Source organism: Lissotriton helveticus, chromosome 10, assembly GCF_964261635.1.
Source record: "Lissotriton helveticus chromosome 10, aLisHel1.1, whole genome shotgun sequence".
NCBI lineage: Eukaryota > Metazoa > Chordata > Amphibia > Caudata > Salamandridae > Lissotriton > Lissotriton helveticus.
The window spans coordinates 669830323-669854006 of record NC_136071.1 but is presented as its reverse complement, the minus strand read 5'-3'; the positions used below and the strand labels follow the sequence as shown (position 1 = coordinate 669854006).

At 40.3% G+C, this 23684-nt stretch overlaps 1 protein-coding gene across 2 annotated transcripts in view; it reads right to left on the bottom strand.

Annotated features, from left to right (window-relative positions):
• The window catches only part of LOC144784447 (sodium channel protein type 5 subunit alpha-like), a 1060325-nt gene that overhangs the window by 164666 nt on the left and 871975 nt on the right, over window positions 1-23684 (bottom strand). For both annotated transcript variants that reach the window (XM_078663204.1, XM_078663205.1), the window contains exon 20: window positions 9037-9210. In XM_078663204.1, coding sequence (XP_078519330.1) covers window positions 9037-9210 — 174 coding nt within the window. The remainder of the gene's footprint in view (window positions 1-9036; window positions 9211-23684) is intronic.

Below are 23684 nucleotides of genomic sequence, written 5' to 3'. Positions count from 1 at the left end.
AAGAACATGTAAAGAACATAGAAGGACCAAAACAGGTAAACCATCAACAACACTACACAGTAAAAATCCTACTCTAATTTAGAAAAATAGAGAATAGTTAAATTAACAAAATGACACCAAAATGACAAACAACCAGTAAGGGGAATTGGAGATATCCGTTTTTAAAGTTGTAAGCACAAATAGTACCAAAATGCACAAAGCACCAATGATAGGTTAACGGTCGTGGTAGATGGGGACCTAGGCACAATTTCAGGCTGACCTCAACAGAGAGCGGTACAGATACACCCACCACACTCAACCTGGTCAGATGTTTTATCTTGAGATTTAGTCTTCTTTCTGGAAGTCAAAATCCTTCAGCGGAGCAAGATAGCATGCTGTATTTGAAGACAGTTCCAAAATGTTGGATAGTTATTGTGACATGGTCCCTGTGAAGTCATGGTTTCGGCAGTAAAAGGTCTGAGTGGGAGAAATTCACATTTCAGGCCCAGGGAAGTCCTCTCACTGGCAGAAAACGTCTGGTGTCTTCGCCCAGTCAAGATTTACACCTTCTGACTCAGTCTCTTTTTTTTTAGCTCAGAATCATTCAGGGGATCAAGGCTGTGCGCTGTATCCGAAGATGGCTCCACGAGCCTGGTTACCTTCTCGGCGAGGTCCCACTGAATCAGATTTGCTGCTGCTCAGGAGTTCCATACATGGGAAACCTGAATCTTCTGCCCAGCTGCATCGCACCTTGGTCCAATGGCCTTTTGTCCAAACATGTTCTAAGTCTCAGGTTTTTCAAGGATGTTTGAAGGAGTACACTTTGATAAAGCCAATGGTCACAGGACCCCAGAAACAGCACTTTGGGGTGAAGACACACTCTAGCTGAGGAAACCAGCATGGTCGAGATCAGGTCCAATAGGAACTGGTCCGCTAGGCTCTTCAGGAAAAAAAGCCTCTTGCAGCGTGTTGACCCTTGAAGTCCACTTTTATATCCTGGGCACAAGTGAGAGCAGGTCGAGTCCTTCAGGGATCCTCAAAGGTCTCAAACAGTGGGTGCAGTCCTTCTTTTGTTCTTCCACATGTCCAGAGTGCTCTGAGGAGGGGGTCAGAAAATGCAACATTTATTTCTAACACTAGCTTGTGAGTGAGGGTGACTCCTGGCTTCTCCCTAACCAACAGGGAAAACGTTTCCAAGTGTAACCCTACCAATTTGTGCAGCAGTTCCTGTTTGTCTTACTACAGTTTCTTTCTCTGCCTAAATCTAAAATGATGAAGCCCTTCTTCCCTTGTGCACAGCTTGTGTGCCCATCCCAGAGGAGTGTTCAGAGAAATGAGAAAGCCCTCTTCTGTGGTCACTTCAAACAAGATCTAGGGGCAGCTCCCTTCCTACTGAGATTGGTGACTGCTTGGCTGGGCGAACAAAGAATGGGCCTATGCCAGTATCATCTGACATCCGCCTGTGACAGTGTAGCCCTGAAGTTACTCAAGTTCCTGGACCCTGCCCAAATGTTCATCCTGCCAGAGGAACAGAAACACCTTCACACACCCAGGCATTTGTCTCTGCTCTGGGAGCTGTTTTCAAACCTCATTCAGAGCTTGAGCACTCAGAGGGCTGCAGCTGGATCCTAATGTAATATTAGCCTCCAGAGGCTGTAGGTAGGAAAAAAGTAACTTCCTCAAAGTACCTTTTCCTTAATATTTATTAAAATCCAACTACACCAGTGAATTTGGCATTTAGTAAATATTACAAAGAGTCAAACAATTCAACTTCTAGTGGTTTACTAACCACATATATGATTATTAAATATAATAGTGCATCCCAGTGTTTCACTATGGAAACAGCCAGCTGTGCTACAGTAAAAATAGCTTTTCGGTGTGTGTCACTGTAAGAAAATGTTAACCTTAAATTCTACATGTCCTATTTTTAAATGTGACACACCCTTCCTTGTGGGCTACACAATATACATAGGGGTGACTTATTTATATTTAAAAGGTAGTGCTTTTCCGGTCAAAAGAGTTTATTTTGACATATTTGGTTGCAGGTTTAAACTGTAGCTGCATGGCTGCTGTTCCAGGACTGGAGTTATGTATGCCTGGTCACTCTAGTGGACGGCACAGTAGTGCTGTAGTCCACAGGTGAAATTTAACTTCACTTGCAATAAGTATACTTTTGACACCATATAGTATGGGCTTATATGAAAGTTAAATATGCCACAAAAGTGTCAGCCAGTTTAACAAGTTGCTGGGGTTGAAACATATACACTGGGGCCTGGTCACCAGCAGCATCAATCTAAAACCTGGGGGTGAGCACGCAAAAAGAGGTACTTTTATACAGCAGGGCGCAAACTCTCTGCCTGAAGCAGGTTTCCCAACCAGAAGCTCATGAGCTACTGGTAGCTCTCCAACTACCTGTGAGTAGCTCTTCTGTGTGCAGCCCAGCATACCAAATTAGAAACTTTTCCTTGGTTGAATTAATATGTGTATGGCAAAACTGAAAAGTGTGTCCTTGAGGCGACACTGTGGGCATTTTCAAAACCCATAATTTCAAAAATATATTTAAAGCTGATATTTGAATGATAAATCATGAGCCATTGGGAAACGTATTACTAACATTATTCCCTTTGTGCTAGGGGGCATTGTGGCTGTGGCTGTTATGTATTACCCTTGTAGAGATATTCCAAAACTAAGTCTTTTTTACATTACTGCTGGTAATCCTGTATGGGGGGGATGGCGGCTTTTATTCTTGCATTGGGAGGCCACTAATGTACTCTTGTCTTAAGTGTACAACACTAATATTTTGGTAGCTCTGAATAATTTTCATGGAACAAAAGCAGCTCTCACTAGTGAAAAGGTTGGAGACCGCTGGCCTAGAGCAGTATTGTTTTGATGAAGTTTGATTGAGCCCGTGTAGCTAACAAACTACCAGAGGCCTTGAGCTACATGTGATATTTCCAATTTAATTTTTTCTGAGGAAAAGGAAATCATTTGCAAGCTTTAATAAAAGTTAATAACACAAAAAAAGTGAAAAGAGGTCCTATATTCGGTGGGAACTTTGATTTATAACAGTACAATTTGCTGCAATTTAGGGAAACTGAATAATATTTACAGTATGTTCAAAAAATCGAACGTTGCGGATTTCCTACTGTTCCACACACAAAGGTCTCCAACGTGGCACAGAGGTTGTGTACTATAGCAAAACAAGATGCAATCCTTGTTATTTTAGTCTGAGAACATTTTATTTCTAGACCCACACGCCCCAAACTGTGTGAGCCTTTCTTGAACAACTGCCTCTCTGTGGCCATTGGAAACATGCAGCTCATTTCTAACAACGTGCCCAGGTATTTGGTCATTTCTATAGCATGCACACAGTTTGTTGAGTTTGGAGTTTATTTGCCATGAATTAACGGTTTGTGATATTTTTTTATTGATTTTTTTTTCTATACAGGGGGAGCAGTATATTTGCATAGAGAGTGAGCAGGACGTAGAATGTAATAACTTGTCAAAAGTAACATTGTCTTTTCCATGGTGAAGTTTGTCTTAATACAGGTCAACTCATGTCATCTAAATTGACTCACTTAAATTAAGGTCTTATGCAGCAAAGACAATAATATGGCTATGAATTGCTATATAGTCAACAGCAGGGAATCCGAATGAAGAAAGCTGTTGCCATCCTTTCTATCAACTTAAAGAGCACTAAGACCTTCAAAAAGGAACTCTGGGATATATGTCCGGGGAAAGTATGGTATGGCGTATGACAAATCAATGGAAGACAGTGACTCTGTCTCCTGACTGATGAGATCACTGACAGACAGCGGTGATCTCACTCACTCAAAGGAACAACCACCACAGCAGGTCCATTTCAAGCAGTGAAGCTTTGAGGAGTGACCACCAAGCTTGATGGACTTGCTCAGCATAGTTTATTGTTTTTCAGTAATTAACTTCCAAAAGTGTAGTTTATTCCTGAAAAACTAAAAACTATATGACATTGACGCACAAGGAAGTTTCTCCCTGCACTTGGGGATCATTGAGAGATTTCCCTACTGGCAAAATAAAGACATGTCATTATATTCTGATGGCCCAGTGGCAGACGGCTTGTCTGGAGAGTCGTTATGAGTAGCCGAGTCTGAGGAGGATCCCCTGTCAGAAACCCAGCGCTTCTCCTAACTTTAAGTAGAGCAAGGGCAATATTGAGGTTGGTGGGACAGAAGCAACACCGATGTATGATGCTGCTCCCACTCGACCAAACTGCAAATTACCCCTTTGTCTTTCTTGTCACATGTAATTTCAGAGTCCCTCTTAAAGACTTTGTTTCCAATTTTAACATTCTTGGGGATGGTCACAGTTGCCAAAACTAAGATTTCATCCGCAGGATCCTAAATCTCTTGCGCTATCAACCCCTTAATTCCCTGCTCCATCTTTCAGTAACTTATACATGTAACGTAAAGCAACAGAGCACTATATAGCTGAGAAGGTGATGTAATGTGGAAGAGATTGAGGCAAAGGGAGGTGGACATTTATGTTGCAAAGACTTAAAGGAGAAGTAAGCCAACGAGGGGAGGACATGGGAGGGCACCCAACAACAAATGGGGGCGGGCAGAAATTAAAAGTGATCCACGCAGAAAGGCAGATGGATCAGATCAGTGAAGAGGACAATACAATGTAATACTATCCTATACTTCTAAATTAATATTGCTAGCATTAGCCCCCTGCCATAGAAAATTTGGACCCACTCAATGAATTAGAGGGCTTAGACTGAGAGTCTATGCACTGCACACTGATTCCAGACTAAAGCAAACTCAAGCCATGCTTCAGTGCATCTTTTCACAGCTAGAAAGAGGAGCAAAAGATGATCTGACCATTCTTGGTGTGATTATTTCAGGTCATATTTTCTACTCTTTTGAACGAAGCAATGCAGGTGGCAAATATGTGAAACTATTTCTGTCTCATCAGCAACGAACAAGTATTTCACACTCCTTCCATTATGTTCCTTTTAATGGGCTCATAAAGGTGCAATTTCTAATTAACCTTTTGGAAAAATGTTGAATTCTTTTCACTGTATTCAGTGAAAAGCTTGTCAGAGTGTAATAAGCATTGCTAACCCAGGATGTTGAACATACAACAACATGGTATGGATATGACAATACTGACAGAGAAGAAACTTTCACAGACACAAAGTCCATGGAATTTTGAAGACATGTATTTGCACATTTCAAGTACATACATCTTTTAGTCTTTTGTTTTCTGAAACATTCAAGATGGATTTGATATCCCTGGTGAAGCTCTGTTCAGAGTCCAAACGTCTTCATACAAAAGGCTGTGAGGCTCAATTATCTTGTTTTTTTAGACAGCCTTTTCACTGCTATCCATAGGCACTGACATCAACCCCTCATTTTTAAAATCCTTATTCCCTTAATAAACTGTGGTCTCCTTCCTGAATTTCAGTGGAGCATATTGATCTTTTTTCCAAATCAATTTACTAAACTAAAGATAAACCTGTCCATGCTGTCACCTTGGTATGTTGAAATTAGAAGTATTTTATGTGAACAATGTAACAATATTGTGTGTGAAATATATTTTCTAACTAGTTGTGATCAAGTATTACTTCACACTTGCTTGTTTACGTATAATCTTCCAGTTCTTTAAAAGTGGTTTAAAAACGTTTTTTATTAATTGAATAAATAAACTATACGGTTATGAAGGATATCAACACCAATGGACTGATAAGTGGTTTAGTCAAAACATGTTGTTTTAATTAAGGTTTCTTCCTTGTTGTGACACAGAGAACTACTTTGTATAAGTTTGTCAGTTAGTAGTTCTGTCATGATGCAGGCTCCCTCATTTGAGTACAGTACTGTTTTTCTCACAATCTGATTAACTGTTTCACACAAATGGTAGATTTTAAATTAAGATTTGAATTCATGGAACATATCATATGACGCTGTATATAAAAAACAATAGAACAATTATTTCTACAAATTTGTGAAAGTAAAACACATATCATTGAGAGTATTTCTTACAAATAATGCATTCTGCTTCAGTTAGAGAAATTATTAACAGTCAACATACAGATAAGTGAAACTGCATGCTACATAATCAAATATCATGTATTATGAAACTGTTCAAATCCACAAAAGACCAACCACAACTTCAATGAAATGGCACTGTAAATTGCAGGCATTAAGTGCACTTTATTCAATGCAGGCTACGTAACTAAACAATGACAAGCCCCAGTGAGGAAATCAAATGGATTTCAGAAACGATTCCCTAAAATGAAAATTGATTGCTATCAGGAAAGGAGAGTTTACTTTAAATGAACTAGTTACCTGCTTAGATGGCGGTAATGTTTAATGACTGATAAGAAGATGATTGGGAAAAATATGAAATATTGTTACATAACATTATCGCTACAGTATGATCCCTGTTCCACATCTTAGAACTGGCTGCCATGCCAACAAATTCTCATTCAGGCATGCTTGCTTGCAGCAGGATCTGTTTGTTTTCTCCTTAATGATTTTAAAGACATCGCTGCTGGCTCCTAATTGATACCTACTGTTTTCGAAATAAATACAACATAGCCGTCGGCTGCCACAGTTCTTACCACTTAGCCGGGCTCAGATATTTGCAACTCTGTTTCTCCACACCATTTCCAAGACAGTCACTCTGTAGTAATCGAAAGGTGTATAGAGTAATACAGCTCCAATGTTTTCCTAGTGGCACTGGTTGTATAGGAAAGGAGCATTTTCAATGAAACAGAGAATAGAATGTGTTCAGAGGACAACACAAGCAATACATTTAAAGTATTGTTATTGCCACTGAGGCAAAGAAAAGAGATTCTCTAAATAAACTTCGAAGGGACGCTAAATGGATGCTGCATCTTCACTCAGAACCTCTGCTTAGTCCTGTGAGACAGAGCAGTATGTCTTCATAAAAGATAGTCATTGCATTGATGGCATCCTTCACAAAGATACAGATTTGACTCAATAAACCAAAACCATAACCCGATATGGCATAATCAAATTGCCTTCGTAGTAGTCAAGAATTAATGAAACTCATGTTGCATCCCCTAATTCCTTAACTCTACTTCAATTGCCCTTGTGACTTCCTCACAACAGGGGCAACTAATGTATAAGCCAGAGTGGCTGAATGCCTGATGGGCCATCAGTGGCACGACCTAGGAAGAAAAGGATCATAATTCCTAAAATGCTACAATTTGTGCTTGCTTTCCTGTCTGTTACATGATGGTATTCTGAGTTCAAGTCTAGGTTTACGTTTTTTGTACTTAATAGGAAAGAGCACGGCTTTGCTACAACCCCTGCAGGCATTACACTGCTAAGCTCTGGCAGGCTTGTATACCGTTGCTGTGATAGACAGATAGGAGGATACATGGTCCCCCGATCAGTAGTTCGCCCTTCATTAACAGCATGGCAGTCATAGGCTGCATAAGGTGAAGGGTGTTCAAGAGGCTGTAGTTATTAGTACAAGTGGTATGATAAACATGGAAGCCTGTTAATTCATGCTTACCATTCTAAGTAAGATCCAGAGGTCTTACACCGTGCAATATCTGCAGCACAGACAGCATCTGAGATCTCAGATATGCAGCTCAGAAATATTGACACTACACAAGGTCTGCTGTGCCAACACATCATAAGAGCTGCTGACTTGATGCTATGCCAGATCAGAAATGATCACAAGTTGAGAGCTATTCAGTACTCGCACAAGCTGAGAACTGAAGATGTTGCATTATGTCTCATATACATTTTCAGTTCATACTATACATGAACTGCAATACTGCACTTACTGTGATTGACTGACTTAAAGCTATGAAACATTTGGGTTACTCTGTCATATTTGTTGAGTAGCCCGTCCGTTCGTTGAGTAAATCCATACATCAATTCTAAAGCAGGCCCTATCTTTATGTTGAATCAGCCTTAATAACATTATGCAAGATCAGCAAGACTTACAATGTCCAAGATCTGCAATACTGACAATATAAAAGACCTTCAATGCTAACAATATATGAGGTCAACCATTTTAACTTCATGCAAGATCCGCAGTAACATGTGAGATCTGCTATTCTGATAATATGTAAGATCTGCAATCCCTATACTATGCAATATCTACTGGCAATGGATGCAATGTACTGGGATGTCAATTTGTGAGATGTGTGAAACAGACCTAATGAGAGAGCTGCAACATGAACTCCTTGCAAAATCAACAATGGCCGAAACTTTGCAAGATTTTCAATACTGATACTACGCAGGACGGGCACTGACACTACAGGAGATTGCCATATCAAAAAATATGCGGCACAAGTTCCTCTTCATAGAATCCAACTCTAAACATTCCTACTGAATCTCTGATGTCTAGAAAATGTGCTCTTCCTACAATCTAACATTATTATCTTCATTTTGAATGAATCTGTGGGTGCATACTATTATTGCTCAATTTATTTGCAATACATAACTTTTAAATATTATTTTAGTAAGAAACTATATTGTTTTAAAATTAAGCTACTGAGTGCCAAGGGAGAGGTTTTGTACTACATGTCAGCAACATTGATATCTACTTCATGTGAGTAAAACAAATATGACAGTGTCAATTACTTAAGCAGAGGTCAAACTCTATAGGTTGCACTGTTGCCAGTGCAGTTTTGCACTAGCATTTACACTGAGATTTGAACCGACTCACCAGTGGAAACTACCCTTTTTAAACTTGTCTGATCTAATGCATTCTAGCTACAAAGAGATAATCGGTCAGATTCTGCTTTCCATTTAGGTCTTCAACTTCAAGTGTCATTCTCTGGAAGTCCAATTTTGTGCATTTCAATGCATTCCTCATCAAGATAAATTCTAATCTCAAAGCAGCCCAAGACATCATTACAAAGCCTGCTCTCTGGTATGGACATCTTTTTTATTTTATTTTTAGTTATGGAACTTCTACAGGCTGAGCTAAAAATGTGAATTATTGTTTCCTTCTAAAGACAATATGGGCTTTGGTGGAGGTTCTTTTAGTGCTCAGTGTGTAGAAAAAGAATAAAACAAGCAAAATACTTACATCAACAATCAGGAAGTCAAGCCAGCACCAAGCATTGGTGAAATACTTCTTGAAACCGTAAGCCACCCACTTCAGCAGCATCTCTAGGACGAAGACATACGTGAAAACCTTATCGGCATACTCCAGAATGATCTTGACATTTTTCTTTTCATCAAGGTGAATATCCTCAAATGCCTAGAATCCAAGCAAACAGATAAGAAATGGTGATTAGATGACCCATCTAATGTTAAGATTTCATTTTCATGAGTCCAACTTCACTTACAGTATGGGGAATTGTCATTTCTACACTTAAGGCCTGATTCTGATGCGGTTAGGAAAGCATTCCCACCCAGGGCCTGATTCTGATGCGGTTAAAAAGGCCTCCTAATGGCATTTGCTCCTTCCAAATAGGATCGGGAGCGACCCAGGGCCCAATTATGATGCGGTTAGGAACATATGCTCCCATTGAAGCCAATGGGAGTCCAACCAAATCATATCTGGAAGCATCTGGATGCATCATACTTGATCGGTCGGACTCTCCCGATCCGAGTGGGTCGGAAACGATTTCTAAACCGATTCGGTCAGGTAGCTTTCCAGCCCGCATCAGAATCAGGCCCTAAGTAGATAGAAATCACAAAATAGACATAACAGTTACCACAGATAGCCAGAGCTCATGTTTGTTTGTCTACTGCAATGACTGCCATAGAGAACCAACCTGAATTTTACCAATTAGGAATTAATCTAGCAGTTTTTAAAACAGAGGAAAATGATTGACTCCAAATAGAGGGCCAAAGAGGTGTCATCCGTGTCTAGGATTCAGAGGCAAATATTTATCAATCACATATTATTGCCAACAGTCATTGCATGCAGTTTCTATCATGGAATATAGCAGGGTTTTTGAAGCAAACTCCAAGATGAGAACTGGCTATCTTTTGTTGGAAAATTTGATATTTTAAGCTGCTAGCAGACTTGGGTTTTTGACTCAGTTGCCATTAATGGGTTTACATCCTAGTGCTCTGGGGCAACTCTGTCTATTACAAGAATAGGGAAGGGAGGTTTAGCTATTTTTATAGCATGCTCTGTTAAATATTTGAAGGTGAACGTCCTAGCCCTAGAGCCTTGCTTTCAGATCCAGCATCTTCATATACCAAAGCAGCTTAATATTCTTTTAATACATTTTTATTTTAACAGTTTTGTCGGCTCACCCCATCAGTATAATTGAAGAGCTTGGATGGTCAGTTTTGGATTTTATGCATAGACAAAAAAACAGATATCATTGATTTGGGCTGACGATTTTGATATTTCTAAATATCTGTACAAAGGTGACCATATATCTGGTTTCAGCAGTGTTCAGAGGAACAACACTGGCCACTGTGCACACTCAAATTATGGTGAAGCTCTTAATCAGCTGATTGTATCTCTCAATCAAAATTTTTCATTGGATATTCAGGGTAATGGAAAAAACAAATCCACCCACTTTTGTAGGAAGGGGCAATGGCAGTACTATTGCTTTTGTTCCTATTTCAAGGGATTTGGCATCCAAACACCACATTAGGAGGTATGCTCACTCGCCCACAGCGACCACAACCCTATCAATGTTATGATACACTTGGAAAGATCATGCCTTCGGTTGTCTAAACTAGGGTTCAATATATCCACATAACGTTTTTAACACTTTTGTGGTGGAAACTTCTAATGAGATCACCAGTTGTCTCTCCACAGAGGAGGATGGACCCAAAATCTGAGACTATTTTATGAAGATCTGTGAAATCCTATCCTACAAGCTTTTATCAAATAACCCCCTCAAAGAGCAAGCCGAGAATCCATGGTTTAATTCTGAATGCACTAGAGCACTTAAAACCCTAAAACAAGCCATTAATAAAATGCCACGTGATAGTACCGACATAAGGGAAGAAAGACATATACATAAGCTAGCCCTGCAACAAAAGAAGCAAGACATCCAAGCTAACGCCTGGGAGGATCTAAATAAAGCAGCCGATTTGAAAGACAACAGACTCTTCTGGGACGTATTCAACCAACCTTTTTTGTCAGACAACTGAGCTTCTAGCATTGAGTGACATGTCACTGAGACTGACTGGATCGCTCACTTTTCTTCTATTTTTAATCCAGATAACAAAGATACTGGGTGCTCAACTGAAAATATGCCTGATCGCTACACCATTAACGAGGAACGGCTAATCAATCTTGTAGTCTTAGCTACAGTCATAAAAGCCATTATGAGTGCTGCAAGTGGAAAAGCACCTCGTCCGGATGGGATTCCAATTGATCTTTTTTAAAATAATGTGGAATTAAGGGCTCCCCTTGTTGCAAATGTATTGAGGGTTGCAGTGAAAGGCGACCTTATAGATTCATGGAGTAAAGTCATCATTGTACCCATCTATAAGAAAGGGGGCCACAACTGCCCCGCATGGTGTAGTCCAATCTCATTAAACAATTCCATAGTAAACATAATCCTCGGCAAACTGGAGGACTGGGCAGAGGCTCACTCCTTTTTCTGCCCTGCCCATTACGACTTACGGCAAGGTTTACAAACTATAGAGCAAACGCTCGACCTAGCTCTCATCATAGGTTAATATGTCAAAACCAGGAGAGGTGCCATACATATGGAATTCATGGACCTCTCCTGTGCTTTTGACCTTGTGGATAGGAGCATATTATGGAACCTAATGGAGCAGACAGGAATTGATCCCCCTCTCGTGGATCAGGTAAAACGCATGCATTGGGGCTCCACAATGAGTGTTTAATTCACACGGAAAGGAGATTGTATCGCCCCAATAAATATGACTAGAGGGGTGAGATTGTAGTGATGATGTCCATTGGATTAGTATGAAGGCAGTCGCCGTGCAGCTCTATGCGGATGACGCGGTTCTCTAAGGTCTGACGACAAATGCCCTCCAAAAGCTTCCAAATGGGTTTAACGTTTTTATGCTGAGATTAAAACTTAAGGTAAATCAGTCAAAATCTTTTAATATGACCTGTGGTCCAAAACAAAGCAATTAAAAAAAATAATTATATAGGTGGGGCTCAAATTGAAAAAGTTCCTTTTTAACTACCTTGGCATTTTGTTGGAGGCAAATGGATCGTGGAACAGGGTACTTACTCAATGGGCCCAAAAGATGTGCACAACAGAAGATGCAATATTCAGATTTACAAAAAGGCTAGGCCAGAAGCCGATCCACAAAATAGTCCAACTTTATAAAAGCAAGTGCCTAGCAGTGGGTACTTATAGAGCTGGAGTCTGGGGCTGTGTTGCCTGCGCAAAGCTTCATGTAGTCCAGAATATGTTTTTGTTCAGGCTTCAAGCCTCATTGCACATCTGGAATAGGGTACAGGGTTCATGGAGGACCGAATCTCTATGGCACCTCTCTTATTATGGATAAAGCTTTGGAGCTCCCCAAATGCAGACTGTTTGAGACAGGTATTGCTAGATTTTCAAAAATTAGACAACATGACTGCTATTCAATGGTTGGATTATGTGCGAAACACCTTTTGCAGCCTGTGGTATCACCATCTGATATGGAGCCTTACCTGAATTGAATAGCGAATCCAGAGTACTGATTTTATCTCACTAGGTTGAGACTAAAGACAGTTCATTTCATTGTGGCTTTACTAGTGGGTTCCTGGTTTCCCTGCCTCTCCTGTTGCCCCTGTGACTTTGTTACTGCCTAATTCACTGCGCATTTTATGTTCTTTTGTATTTTATATGACTCTTTTTAGATTGTACTTTTTAGATCCCGTCCTACTGCATAAGCCCCTTAATTCTTATATAGAGGTTCTGATCTATCTGCAAAGTTTACAATCACTTGATGTGTACACTGTTGTCCTTCGCTATATCATTGCTGCTATCAAATTAAAGAGAGCCTACGCAGGGTAATGACAAATTATTTTATGATGCTTTTAAAGAGTCGTTTAAATTTTTGAAGATGCAACTGTTTTATTCTGTGCTTTTATGGTCAAACTATCACTGAATGAAGATGATTTTGGTTTGATACAAACAATTCCTGCATGGTGAGTATCAATATCTTTCTCAAATGTTAATTAATGCAGGTTGCAGACATAAACAGAACTTTTTTTTTTTATTTAATCTACGTAAGAGGATCCAAGAAAGTAAATTTCTTGTTTGTATAGCACTATGATTTTAGCATAGCTGAGTCTCATTTAGCCAGTGGCGTAGCAAGGGAGGGCGGGCGGCACGAGTTTCACTCTTTCCTGCAGCTGCGCCGGGTGGCAAACGTTGGGTTTGTTCACCAGCAACCTCCTCCTCTTACGGCCGCCACAGGGCGGTAAAGGCTGAAACCGCCACGGGCGGCAGAAAGCCTAGCTGCGCAACTGCATTTAACTCCATTATTCTTCCCCATCATGAGAACAGATATACTATTTTGGTTAGGCTTCTAGAATCACAACTATACAACAATGCCAGTGTTGTGTGCAGAGAGATGAAGATAGTTTATATATAACATTATACAGCTGTGTTAACAAAACATCAATATCTGTTCACCATGGAGTAGGAGATGAATATTAAAAGGTTACCAAAAAATAAATTGTTATAATTGCACATATAGTAAACTGATCTGATTAGAACTATTTTTCTTTGTACAACTCTACGATACATCTGACATTTCTTTTCAATGGTTGTTGATTTGTAAACCCACTCATTGTTTAACAAAAAAATATTGGATATCAAAGGTCTGTCGCTTGTTATCATGTATAATTTCATGTGGTTATATGGTGATTTTATTAAATTAATTGTGCTGGGGTGAGTGGAGCAGCAAGAGAAGGAGCTTAAAGATTGGAGCACACAAATATATATTTACACCGGCAAACATTTCTCAACTTTTGCAATTTGTACAATTTTCAAAGTTTCCTATTTTAATTGTATCCTCTAATATGCAATGATTTTTTGACATATTGCAATATAATTTCTATTGATTTTCACGGTAATCAAACCCAGCCTAGATGAAAAATAGATGCAGACTTTTATTGTTGTTGGTATACATTTGTTGAGTTTTTCTATGAACAATGACAAATGTATGCAGATGTTTTTTGCAGCAATATTTACCTTTTTCTGTATACATTTTCACGAAAGGGCACTTTTCCATGCAAATGCAGTAAAATGTGAAACTTCTCTTCTTGAAGATTAGACAGTTTCCATAGAACCTCAGAAAGCTTTGAGGAGGAAAAACATATCTAACCTCTAATTTACAGCTTCGGATTGAAGGAACTAAAGTGTCCACAGAAATATCTTAAAAGGTTAATTTTTAAATGTTTTGTTTTATTCCCATTACAATGAAATGAAACATTTGTCAGCATGCTGGTGACTGACTTGCTTAGCTATTGCTGTGTAATGGCACTGCTGAGTTATAATGCAGGTTTAGAAAGAATTAAATATTCAGAGTCGATGTTTGCTTGAAGTCTATCTATCTATCTATCTATCTATCTATCTATCTATCTATCTATCTATCTATCTATCTATCTATCTATCTACCTATCTATGTACTCTTATAAATCGCATTCAACCCAGCAGTGTACATAACAGAGTCGAAGAAGATAAAAGAAGGAAACCACACAAAAAACAGATTTTTTTTAATGTACGGTGCTTGACAGACTTTGAAATAGTTATCACGTCTACAGTGCATAAACATTTTGGCAGCTGCTACCCTGAGGATAGGCTTGTTATGGATCAGAAACAATTTACAAATCAATTTTTCACTTGACTCGGGTTGATAGTTTTGTTCATTACTTTGAAGAGCGGGATCCGGATCAATAACTCGACTTCAGAAGGAAAGCTCTGCCGGCCCCGGCTTTAGAGCAGAGCATCCTTGTAAGCCTCTGTTGTGCCACTTTTTCAGACATTGATAGAGTTGTCTCGGCACTGCACAAAACAGGCTCCAGTAATAAATGGCTAATTACACTGTATAAAACCTCGATGAGTAATCCACAACCATATTAGTTAAAGGTGTTGTGCTGCACCTTTCCTCTAACTCACTACTTTCTGAGTCTCTCCTCCACATCCACCTCAACATAGCACTTGACTGTTCGGTAGATTTATACTATATAAATACCCATAATAAAGATATAAATACACAGATTATATTATTGAATAAAATAGGAATTTACATGTTTATATGGTAGGGCTGTGTGAAATCACATGTTTTTGTTTGTGGGAAATGTCATCAAATTTCATGGAAATTTCACAAGATCACACTTTTAGCACAGTGTGGATTGTTGGTATCTTGTATGATATTTTTTCCATGAGCCCATACTTTGTGTAAAAATGTCATACAAGATACCGGCTGTAAACTGGTTTGATAGGAGGTAACGATTAATATTGAAGTAATTACTATGTTGACAAACACCTTCTGGACCATGTATTCACCATCTTTGACAACTTTTGAGTTGACAAGTCCCACTGGTCTCCTGGACAGACCAAACGCTGCTCAAGTTCAATATCCCCATCTCGGTCCAATGAACATTAACCAAAACAGACAAGGCCACCAAAACTGAAACAGCACCACTGACAAGGTCTGCAACATTGCTCTCAACATCCACTGACCCAAACACTGCAACAGCCTCCCTAAAGTCAGCAAGAATCTTAATAATTAGATCATCTCTTGTGTCGACAATCCCTGGGCCTCATCATACAAAGTAATACAAGGTCTAAACCCCAGCCAAGTTGGTACACCAAGGAACTCAGACTGATGAAACACCACAGCAATAAACTGGAGTACAAATGGAGAATGAGCCAGGACTTTGCAGACAGGAACAAGTCCAAATTTGCTCTGAGATGCTACCACCAAATGATATGCACCACTCTGGCAGATAGCATCAATGCCAGCACCAACTTTAGCAAGAAATCTTCACCATCATGAAGGACTTCACTGCACCAGCAGCTGCCTCCAAACCGGCCTCCCTCTTGCAGGGACTCTGAAACAAACTCTGCCAATGTTTTAACAACTAAATCACCACAATTGACAGCAGCTTCAACCCATAACTGAACCCAACAGATCTCGCCAAACTCCACCCCATGTTATCATAAGAACCAGTACTAACCACATGGTCTGTAATCAATCAAGAAAAAGACTGCCGCCATCATGAAGTCCACCCACTTAGGAACCTCATCGGACCCCTGGTCGTGCCACACCTAGTTCAGAGGATTGCAGCCCATCACTACCATGCTCACACAATTCTGAATGCCTCTACATCTTCTGTTACATTTTGAGATGTTTAAAAACATGCACCTGTCCTCCTATTGCTGAAGAAACCCTCTGCAGATCCTTCAAAAGTAGCCAACTACAGATTGATTACCCTGTTATCATTCCCGCCCAAGGTCTTGGAAAAAATCATCAACAGATGCCTCATCAAATACCTCAGCACCACTTAGTTTGGTTTCAGAGAAGTCACAACGAGGAAACTGCACTCACTGCCGCCTCTGATGGCATAAATATGACTCGGGTTGGCGGCCTTCATCCTCCTGGACCTCTCTGCAGCATTTGAAAGTCTCCCAGCCCAACTTCATCCAACACCTACACAACATCAGAATCCATGGACATGCATTTTGATAGATCTGCTTCTTCCTGACTGGAAGGATCTACTCAGCCAGCCTGCCACTGTATGTCTCAGAAGACCTCTTCTTCCAAGTTCCACAGGAATCCTCCATAAGCAAGATCCTTCTAGCCTGCATCATCTGCTCTCACAACATCAACATTCTCTCCAATGCTGACAACATGCAAATCATTTTCTCCCTCACAGGCCCAGTACCTGGGTCAATTTCAATGCCAGAATGACTGAAAATGCCTACTGGATGAAGACCAACTGTCTGAAGCAGAACACAGACAAGCCTGAAATCTTGATCTTCCGGCAGAGCACTTCACCATGGGACACCACCTACAGGTCAACATAGCTAGAATCAACACCAACCCCACCACCCATGCCAAGAACCTCTGTATCGTCTTCGACAGCAAACGTGACATGGCCATCCAAGTCAATGCCATCCCCGTCTCAAGGCTTCTGTATCCTAAAAATGCTGAATACGGTCTTCAAATTATTCCAAATCAGCACCCCAAAAATCATCACACACGCCCTCATCAAAAACATGCTGGCCTATAAGAACACCTCTATTTCTTGATCAATCAAAAAATAATCTCACCAGAAGACTTTACACCACTCAGAACTTGGCTCTTACACCACACTAACCTCACACCACACCTGGAGGAGCTTCATTGGTTTCCCTTGCAAAAATGAGCACAAATCACTCCTCACCCACAGTTTCACAGCACTACATGATACTGGCCCAGCAAACCTCAACAATTGCATCTGTTTTTACAAACCATCCAGACACCTCCAATCGTTCGGACTCCTACTTGCACACATCCCATATGGAACACCAGTTCTGGCTGTTAAGCCTTACCCTACGGTGCTCCTAAAGTGTGGAGTAAGCTGTTGCTATAAATAAACAGCTGAAGACCCAGCTTTCTGAGTAGTACCTCTAGGCCCTATGTTGGGCTAGACTCACACCAGCTAAGCTCCAGGATACACTCCCAGATAATAGTGTGCTCTACAAATCTGCATAACATGACATAAGGCAACATACCATAGCAAAACCAAACTCATCCTGATATCAGTAAAGATAAAAGAGGCAGGCAAATGCACAGAATTTATACTAAATTCAGCAGTAGAATTTACAACTGCTAGAAGCAATAATCAGGGACAAAATATAGGGGTGAAGAGCATAATGAAAAATCAGGGAACTAATGTGGGCAACGCATCTTCCTCTTGTGATTGCCTCCTCTTTACATGATTCAAGCAGGAACAGGCATCACAGGAAAATATTCTTCTTTATATTGGATTGGAATCCTCGTATAACATCCTATGGACAGAACAACATCTTGAAAACAGCTGCTAATAAGATTTGTCCATGTCCCTTCCCTGGATTTCATGGTATTTTTTTACACCTATGACGAAGCCCAAGTTTGATACCATTTCTGCCATGTTTAATTCTGCAATCCAGCTACCACTTTTTATGTTCAGTGCTCAAAGTGGCTTATGAAACACCCCTTCAGGTAACCAGAAGTGCAGAAATACCAAGACAATCCAGCAGACGAGGTTGCCCAGTCATGCACTGGGCATGACTTCCAAAAATGTGTTGTCATGCAACACATAAAGGGCTCCTTCGTGCTCTTAACTCATAAAGTCTCTGGTTAGCTCTAGGGAAAGCTCTCGCCACAAAGCTTGTCACAGATTTAACATCCTTTCTTGAGTTCTTATCATTAATCCATTTGTCAAACAAATCAATAAACACAGTCCTTCCCTGAGAGACTTCATTTCATGTATGTAACATTTCAAGAAACATCAAGCAATTTAAGCACCAATAGATTAGATCCAACATCTTCCACCTATAAAATTCAAAATGCCTCTTTCCCTTAAAAAGGCTCCCAAGCGAGGCTGATGTTGATTCCAGGCCCTGTGTGAAATCAGAACCTGCCAACATGTATATCTTTGGTAAGATCTCATATTTTGCTACCCCTATCTTTGTCATCCTACTGTACTTAGCCAAAGAATCACTTTCAACCCCACTTCTCGTTTTAATCTAGTCAACAATAAGTCGTTAGTCATCCTTTTTTTAATGAAAATTAGATCAAGGCATTACCAGCATGGTTCAACCTATGAAAAATTCCTAACAAGACTGGATTTAGATTGCCATTGACCTTTAACCCTTTACCTGTAAGTAACTTGATTTTCACATGTGAAAAAAATGTGATGTTAAGTAACTTCAATCCATTTATGTTGTACATGTTAGAGATTGTACAAATATATGTTGTCAGTTTGCAGTTATCTACTTCATTTTTCATTTTTGTTTAAGCTGATATCATGAAAAGTAATTATATTGTTTGTACATTTATTTTCAATAAATCAATCCTTTAAAATCAACTTCACCTTATTGAAAATCAACTTTATTCTATTTTGCTGTGATTCATTAACTACAGCAAACACAAGGAGATGATGGACGGACGCTGAAACTTTTCAGACACTCACCCCAGTCACAGATCTGGGTTGAATCCATCATCATTCTTTAGCTCACTGCGCCACCTCAGTTCAGACCCAGCTGTATGCAAATCAGTCTTGACCCTGTGCCTCATGGGAACAGTCCAGCCCGAACTGCCAAGCCAGGTCTTCCCTGAACCGGAAACAAGCATCCGGGGCCTGGTTTCTGCGTAACACCCTTCATCAGCCAGGCTAGCTTGAATCCAGTGGAAAAGTGAGCAAGGGACCCACACCGGGGCATATCCTGCCAAATTAAGGCGAACAAAGCAAACACAAGGAGATGATGGACGGAGCGCTGAAACTTTTCAGACACTCTCCCCCAGTCACAGATCTGGGTTGAAACCATAATTCTTTAGCTCACTTCGCCACCTCAGTTCCTGTCCTGTGCTATCCAAGCCACTGGAGTCAAGCTATCCTGGCTGAAGAGGCGTGAAACCCAGAAACCGGTCCTAGGATGCTGGCACTGGCAGTTCAGGCTGGACTGTTCCCATTGGGCACAGGGTCAAGACTGATTTGTATATGGCTGGGTTCAAACTGGAATGGCATGGTGAGCAGAAACAAGATGGATTTAGGCCCAGATCTTTGTACTGGGGTGAATGTATGACATTGGTCTGCAGTATGTCAATCAATTGTTGTTTTTGCATTTGTTACCCCGAGTTTGACTGGTATGCCCAGACGCGGGTCCCGTGCTCTCCATGCCACTGGAGCCAAGCTATCCAGGCCGAAGAGGGGTTAAACCCAGAAACCGGTTCTAGGATGCTTGTTTCCAGTCCTGGGAAGACCTGGCCTGGCAGTTCGGGCTGGACTGTTCCCACTGGGGATAGGGTCAAGACTGATTTGCATATGGCTGGTTGCAAACTGAAATGGCATGGTGAGCAAAAAAACAATGGATTTAGGTCCAGATGTTTGTACTGGGGTGAATGTATGACATTGTTCTGCATTCTGTCCATCAATTGTTGTTTTTGCATTCATTAACTACATACAAATTTATAGTCCCATTAAATTTGACCCTCACGACCGTGTTTCAATTAGTTACCTAGCCATTTTGGGTATACAGTGTATCCCTGTTGTCTTATCTCTGTGTAACTGAGAGCGCCAAAGGCAGAGCCTTAACCTGGGCCCAAAGAGTACAATGAGAAATATGAATTGAGTTGATAACAACATAAAATTACTTCCGTTTGAAATGCATGGAAGAAAATATCGAACATAAAAAAGAAAAAAAAGAAAACAAACAAATATTAGATGCAGAATTACTAACAAATATAAAACATGCATCGGTATGGAATTCGAACATGGCTAATTTTGAAATTAAGACTAGATTTAATAATAGTAACGATGTAAAAAGAAACTGACGGTGTGCATTTTTTTTTGTAGTTCAATATTTTGCGAAGTTCACAGAGTTGGTGGAAATTCGCCCAGGCAAAGTTTTTGTCTGCAAATCAAGATACTTTTTCTACATAATGAGATAATTTTCACCTTATCGGAGCCAGCAAGCTGAAAAATGTATGAAGAACTTTTCTCTGCAACTTTATTGTTTGCTGAGCTTTTCTAGCGCAATGAGCAGAACAGTTTTCTATAAAATATTCCTTGTGCACATTTTTTTAATGTTAAATAAGACTGAAATCTTCTCAAACTCTGCCAAGTTGCAGTTTTCCAAAAACTTTTGGGATGTTGCAAAGAAAAGGCTTTCTTTCCAAACAAATAGGAAAATGAGGAAGGACACATGAAGGCAAAGCAATGCTGTTGTTCACTTGCAAGAAAACAGTGAGAATAAAAATAATCACTAAACAAGCATTGGCAGAGCCAATGCACCTCGCCTTTGAGATATATTGGCTCTGCCTATGACTTTTGTTGATGCAATACAGCGTAATCATTGCCAATGCTGTACAGCATGAAAACTAAATTACGTGTCGATACGGCTGGAGCAAACACATCATTTTATAGGTGTGCACATGCTTTATGAATTATGTGCATGCATTCATCATGAAGCATGCACATTACATGGGTGTCATTTTTTTTTTTAATTTACAGATCCAAGATGGATTGGTGATGAAAAACAAATATGAAAATGAAAAAGCTTTATAGCACTTTTATTTCTAAAGAGGAAAGGGCGCTGCTAGGCAATCCCAAAAAATTTAAGTAAAAGAATATATAACCTGATAGGGAGGGAAGAGTGGGGCAACAGAGTAGAGGGTGGTTGGAACAGGGAAATGATCCTCACGAGAAAGGAAGCAACAAGGAGGGAAGGGGAGAGCACCCGAATGAAAAAACAAATGAGAGAGAGAGAAGCACATGGGCGAGAGAAATCAGAGCATGGGAAGAGAGAAGCACATGGGTGAGAAAAGTAACTCAGAGCAAGAAGGTGATAGAAGCACACGAGTGAGACAGCTGGAAAACACATGCCTTCTCATGGAGTGCTTAAGCAAAAAGAAAAAAAGGTGTCTCCTGAAATGAGCAATCAAATGACACAAGTAAAGAGCCCATCGTCCAGGGGAGGGACAAGCACAAGATGGCCAAGGAAAGCCAAAGAAAGAAGAAGCAAGCAAATGAGAGTGACAATAAGGCCAATCAATGGGAAGGGACAAGCGAGACTTAAGCCACCTGTACGTTCTTAACAAGCTGACAACAGATAATTTGCAACCAGACAGCTTGTGCTGTCTGGTGGACTCAGCCTAAATAGGGCAAAACAAATACAAAGAGAGTCAGCACCCGCAGCTTTACAGCCTCGCATGGGAGCAGGTTTATAACTTTCAGGAATTCCCAAAAGTATGTGTAGAACCACATACGAGTTGCATTTCTACAGGAGTACATCTGAAAATCTTTGTGTATTCCTTCTTCGGACAACGCAAAGCCATGCATAGTTGTAGGAATGGTATAGTTACTCCTGGTCCAATTTCATCACCTTTCTGCAATTGCAAATTTTTTTCTCATTATGGCTAATTTTTTCCCTGGAGAAACTTTTTCTTCTTCCTGCACAGCTTTTGTTCCCTTACCTTTAAATGGATGTCTGACCATTCCATTGTGAGAAGAGGTCAGACGTGAATATTCACATAGGTTGCCGTTTTTTGGTGTGACAAAATTCAATAGGTATTCCAACACTTAAAGGCTCACCACTAATCACTAGAAGAAGATTTGCTAATACAAAGTTTTTGTCTAATTTAATGTTTTAGACATAGCAAAATCGACCTGCGTGAAACCGAAAATGGTTTTGGACTTGAAAAAGGATATTTGTATATGTACGCCTAACTTACAACATATCTTTGAGAATAAGGCACAACCAGTATAGGAGTGTGTGAGGTCTAGAGCGAATGGACAAATTTATTTTGTAATGAGTTTGAAAATAATAAATCATACAAAATTCAATATGCAGTAGATTGAACAAAATAACGTTCAAAGGAGCGATGTGAAAATTACAAGAGGAATGTAGGCCCTCAAAAGGAATGCTTGAGAAAAGATTAACCCCTACTGGGTCCCCGTGGTAGGTCTCAATCTACTGAAGGAAGGAAAGACGACATCAGGTGGGAAGCATAGAAGGTGGATAGGAAATCTGGAATGGAGAATGCAGTTCACCCTGGGGGTTCTGCTAAAACACAATGTGCATGAAAAATGTACTCTGTTATTGCATTTTTTAGAACAGGCACTAAAGCTGCGCCAATGCTGAACAAAACCAAAACTGAGGCTATCCTGCTAGGAACACAGACACAAATCACCAACACAAAAGCAGCTGCTACGAAACAGGGAAACCTAGCAACTGTCGGCCTATTGTTCATCATGTGAGCTGCAATGCGGATGACTTCCTACAATTTCATCTTTGTGATAATTTGTTCCCTGACATTTGGTTTTCCCCTCAACCCCCAGTTACAAAATGATCCTTTCTCGGCATGGATTTGATATACTAATAAATGACGGATCCCTTCAGCACATTCTTTCAGTTCGGGGGCTCTCAGGACAGATTGGCTCTATTGTGGAATCTCTGTAGAAGTGAACTGGTGACCGTCCATAACCTGTACTGGCAATTCCTACATATTGGTGGGATGGCTGGACTCACTGCTGAATTACAACTGTCATTCTACACACCTGAAAATACTCTGTGAATCATGAGTGCTGCCATCGGGCAAAGTTCCAGAGTTTCACTTGCGCCTTAGACTGGAGCACCCAGAGCCTTAGTATTGCTTCACCCTACAATGGACAGTCTTTAGTTCTACCATTCAGCCCTGAAGCATCGGATGGATCAGACTGTTTTCAAGAGGGAGTAGTTCTAGAGTGGCCCTGACAGAAGAGGCATTTGTATATCAAAATCTCAAGGTCAATGACACAGACTTGCAAATATGTGAAATCGACAAATTTTCTGTAGCTGATTTATCCCCAAGGTAAGCATACACAGGGAAATGTAGATTTACTATTCTTATTCCACATCTTCTTACTCTGATGACTTGTCTGTAGTTGATATTGTGAAATCGATATAAATGCCGATCGGTCTTTAAACGTCAGTAATGAGGTAGAACCAGTACTTGAATGGATCAAATCCTTCCTTACGGGAAGAACACAGGCGGTCCGTCTGGGCCCCTACACCGCTAAACAAACCCCCACGTCCTGTGGTGTCCCCC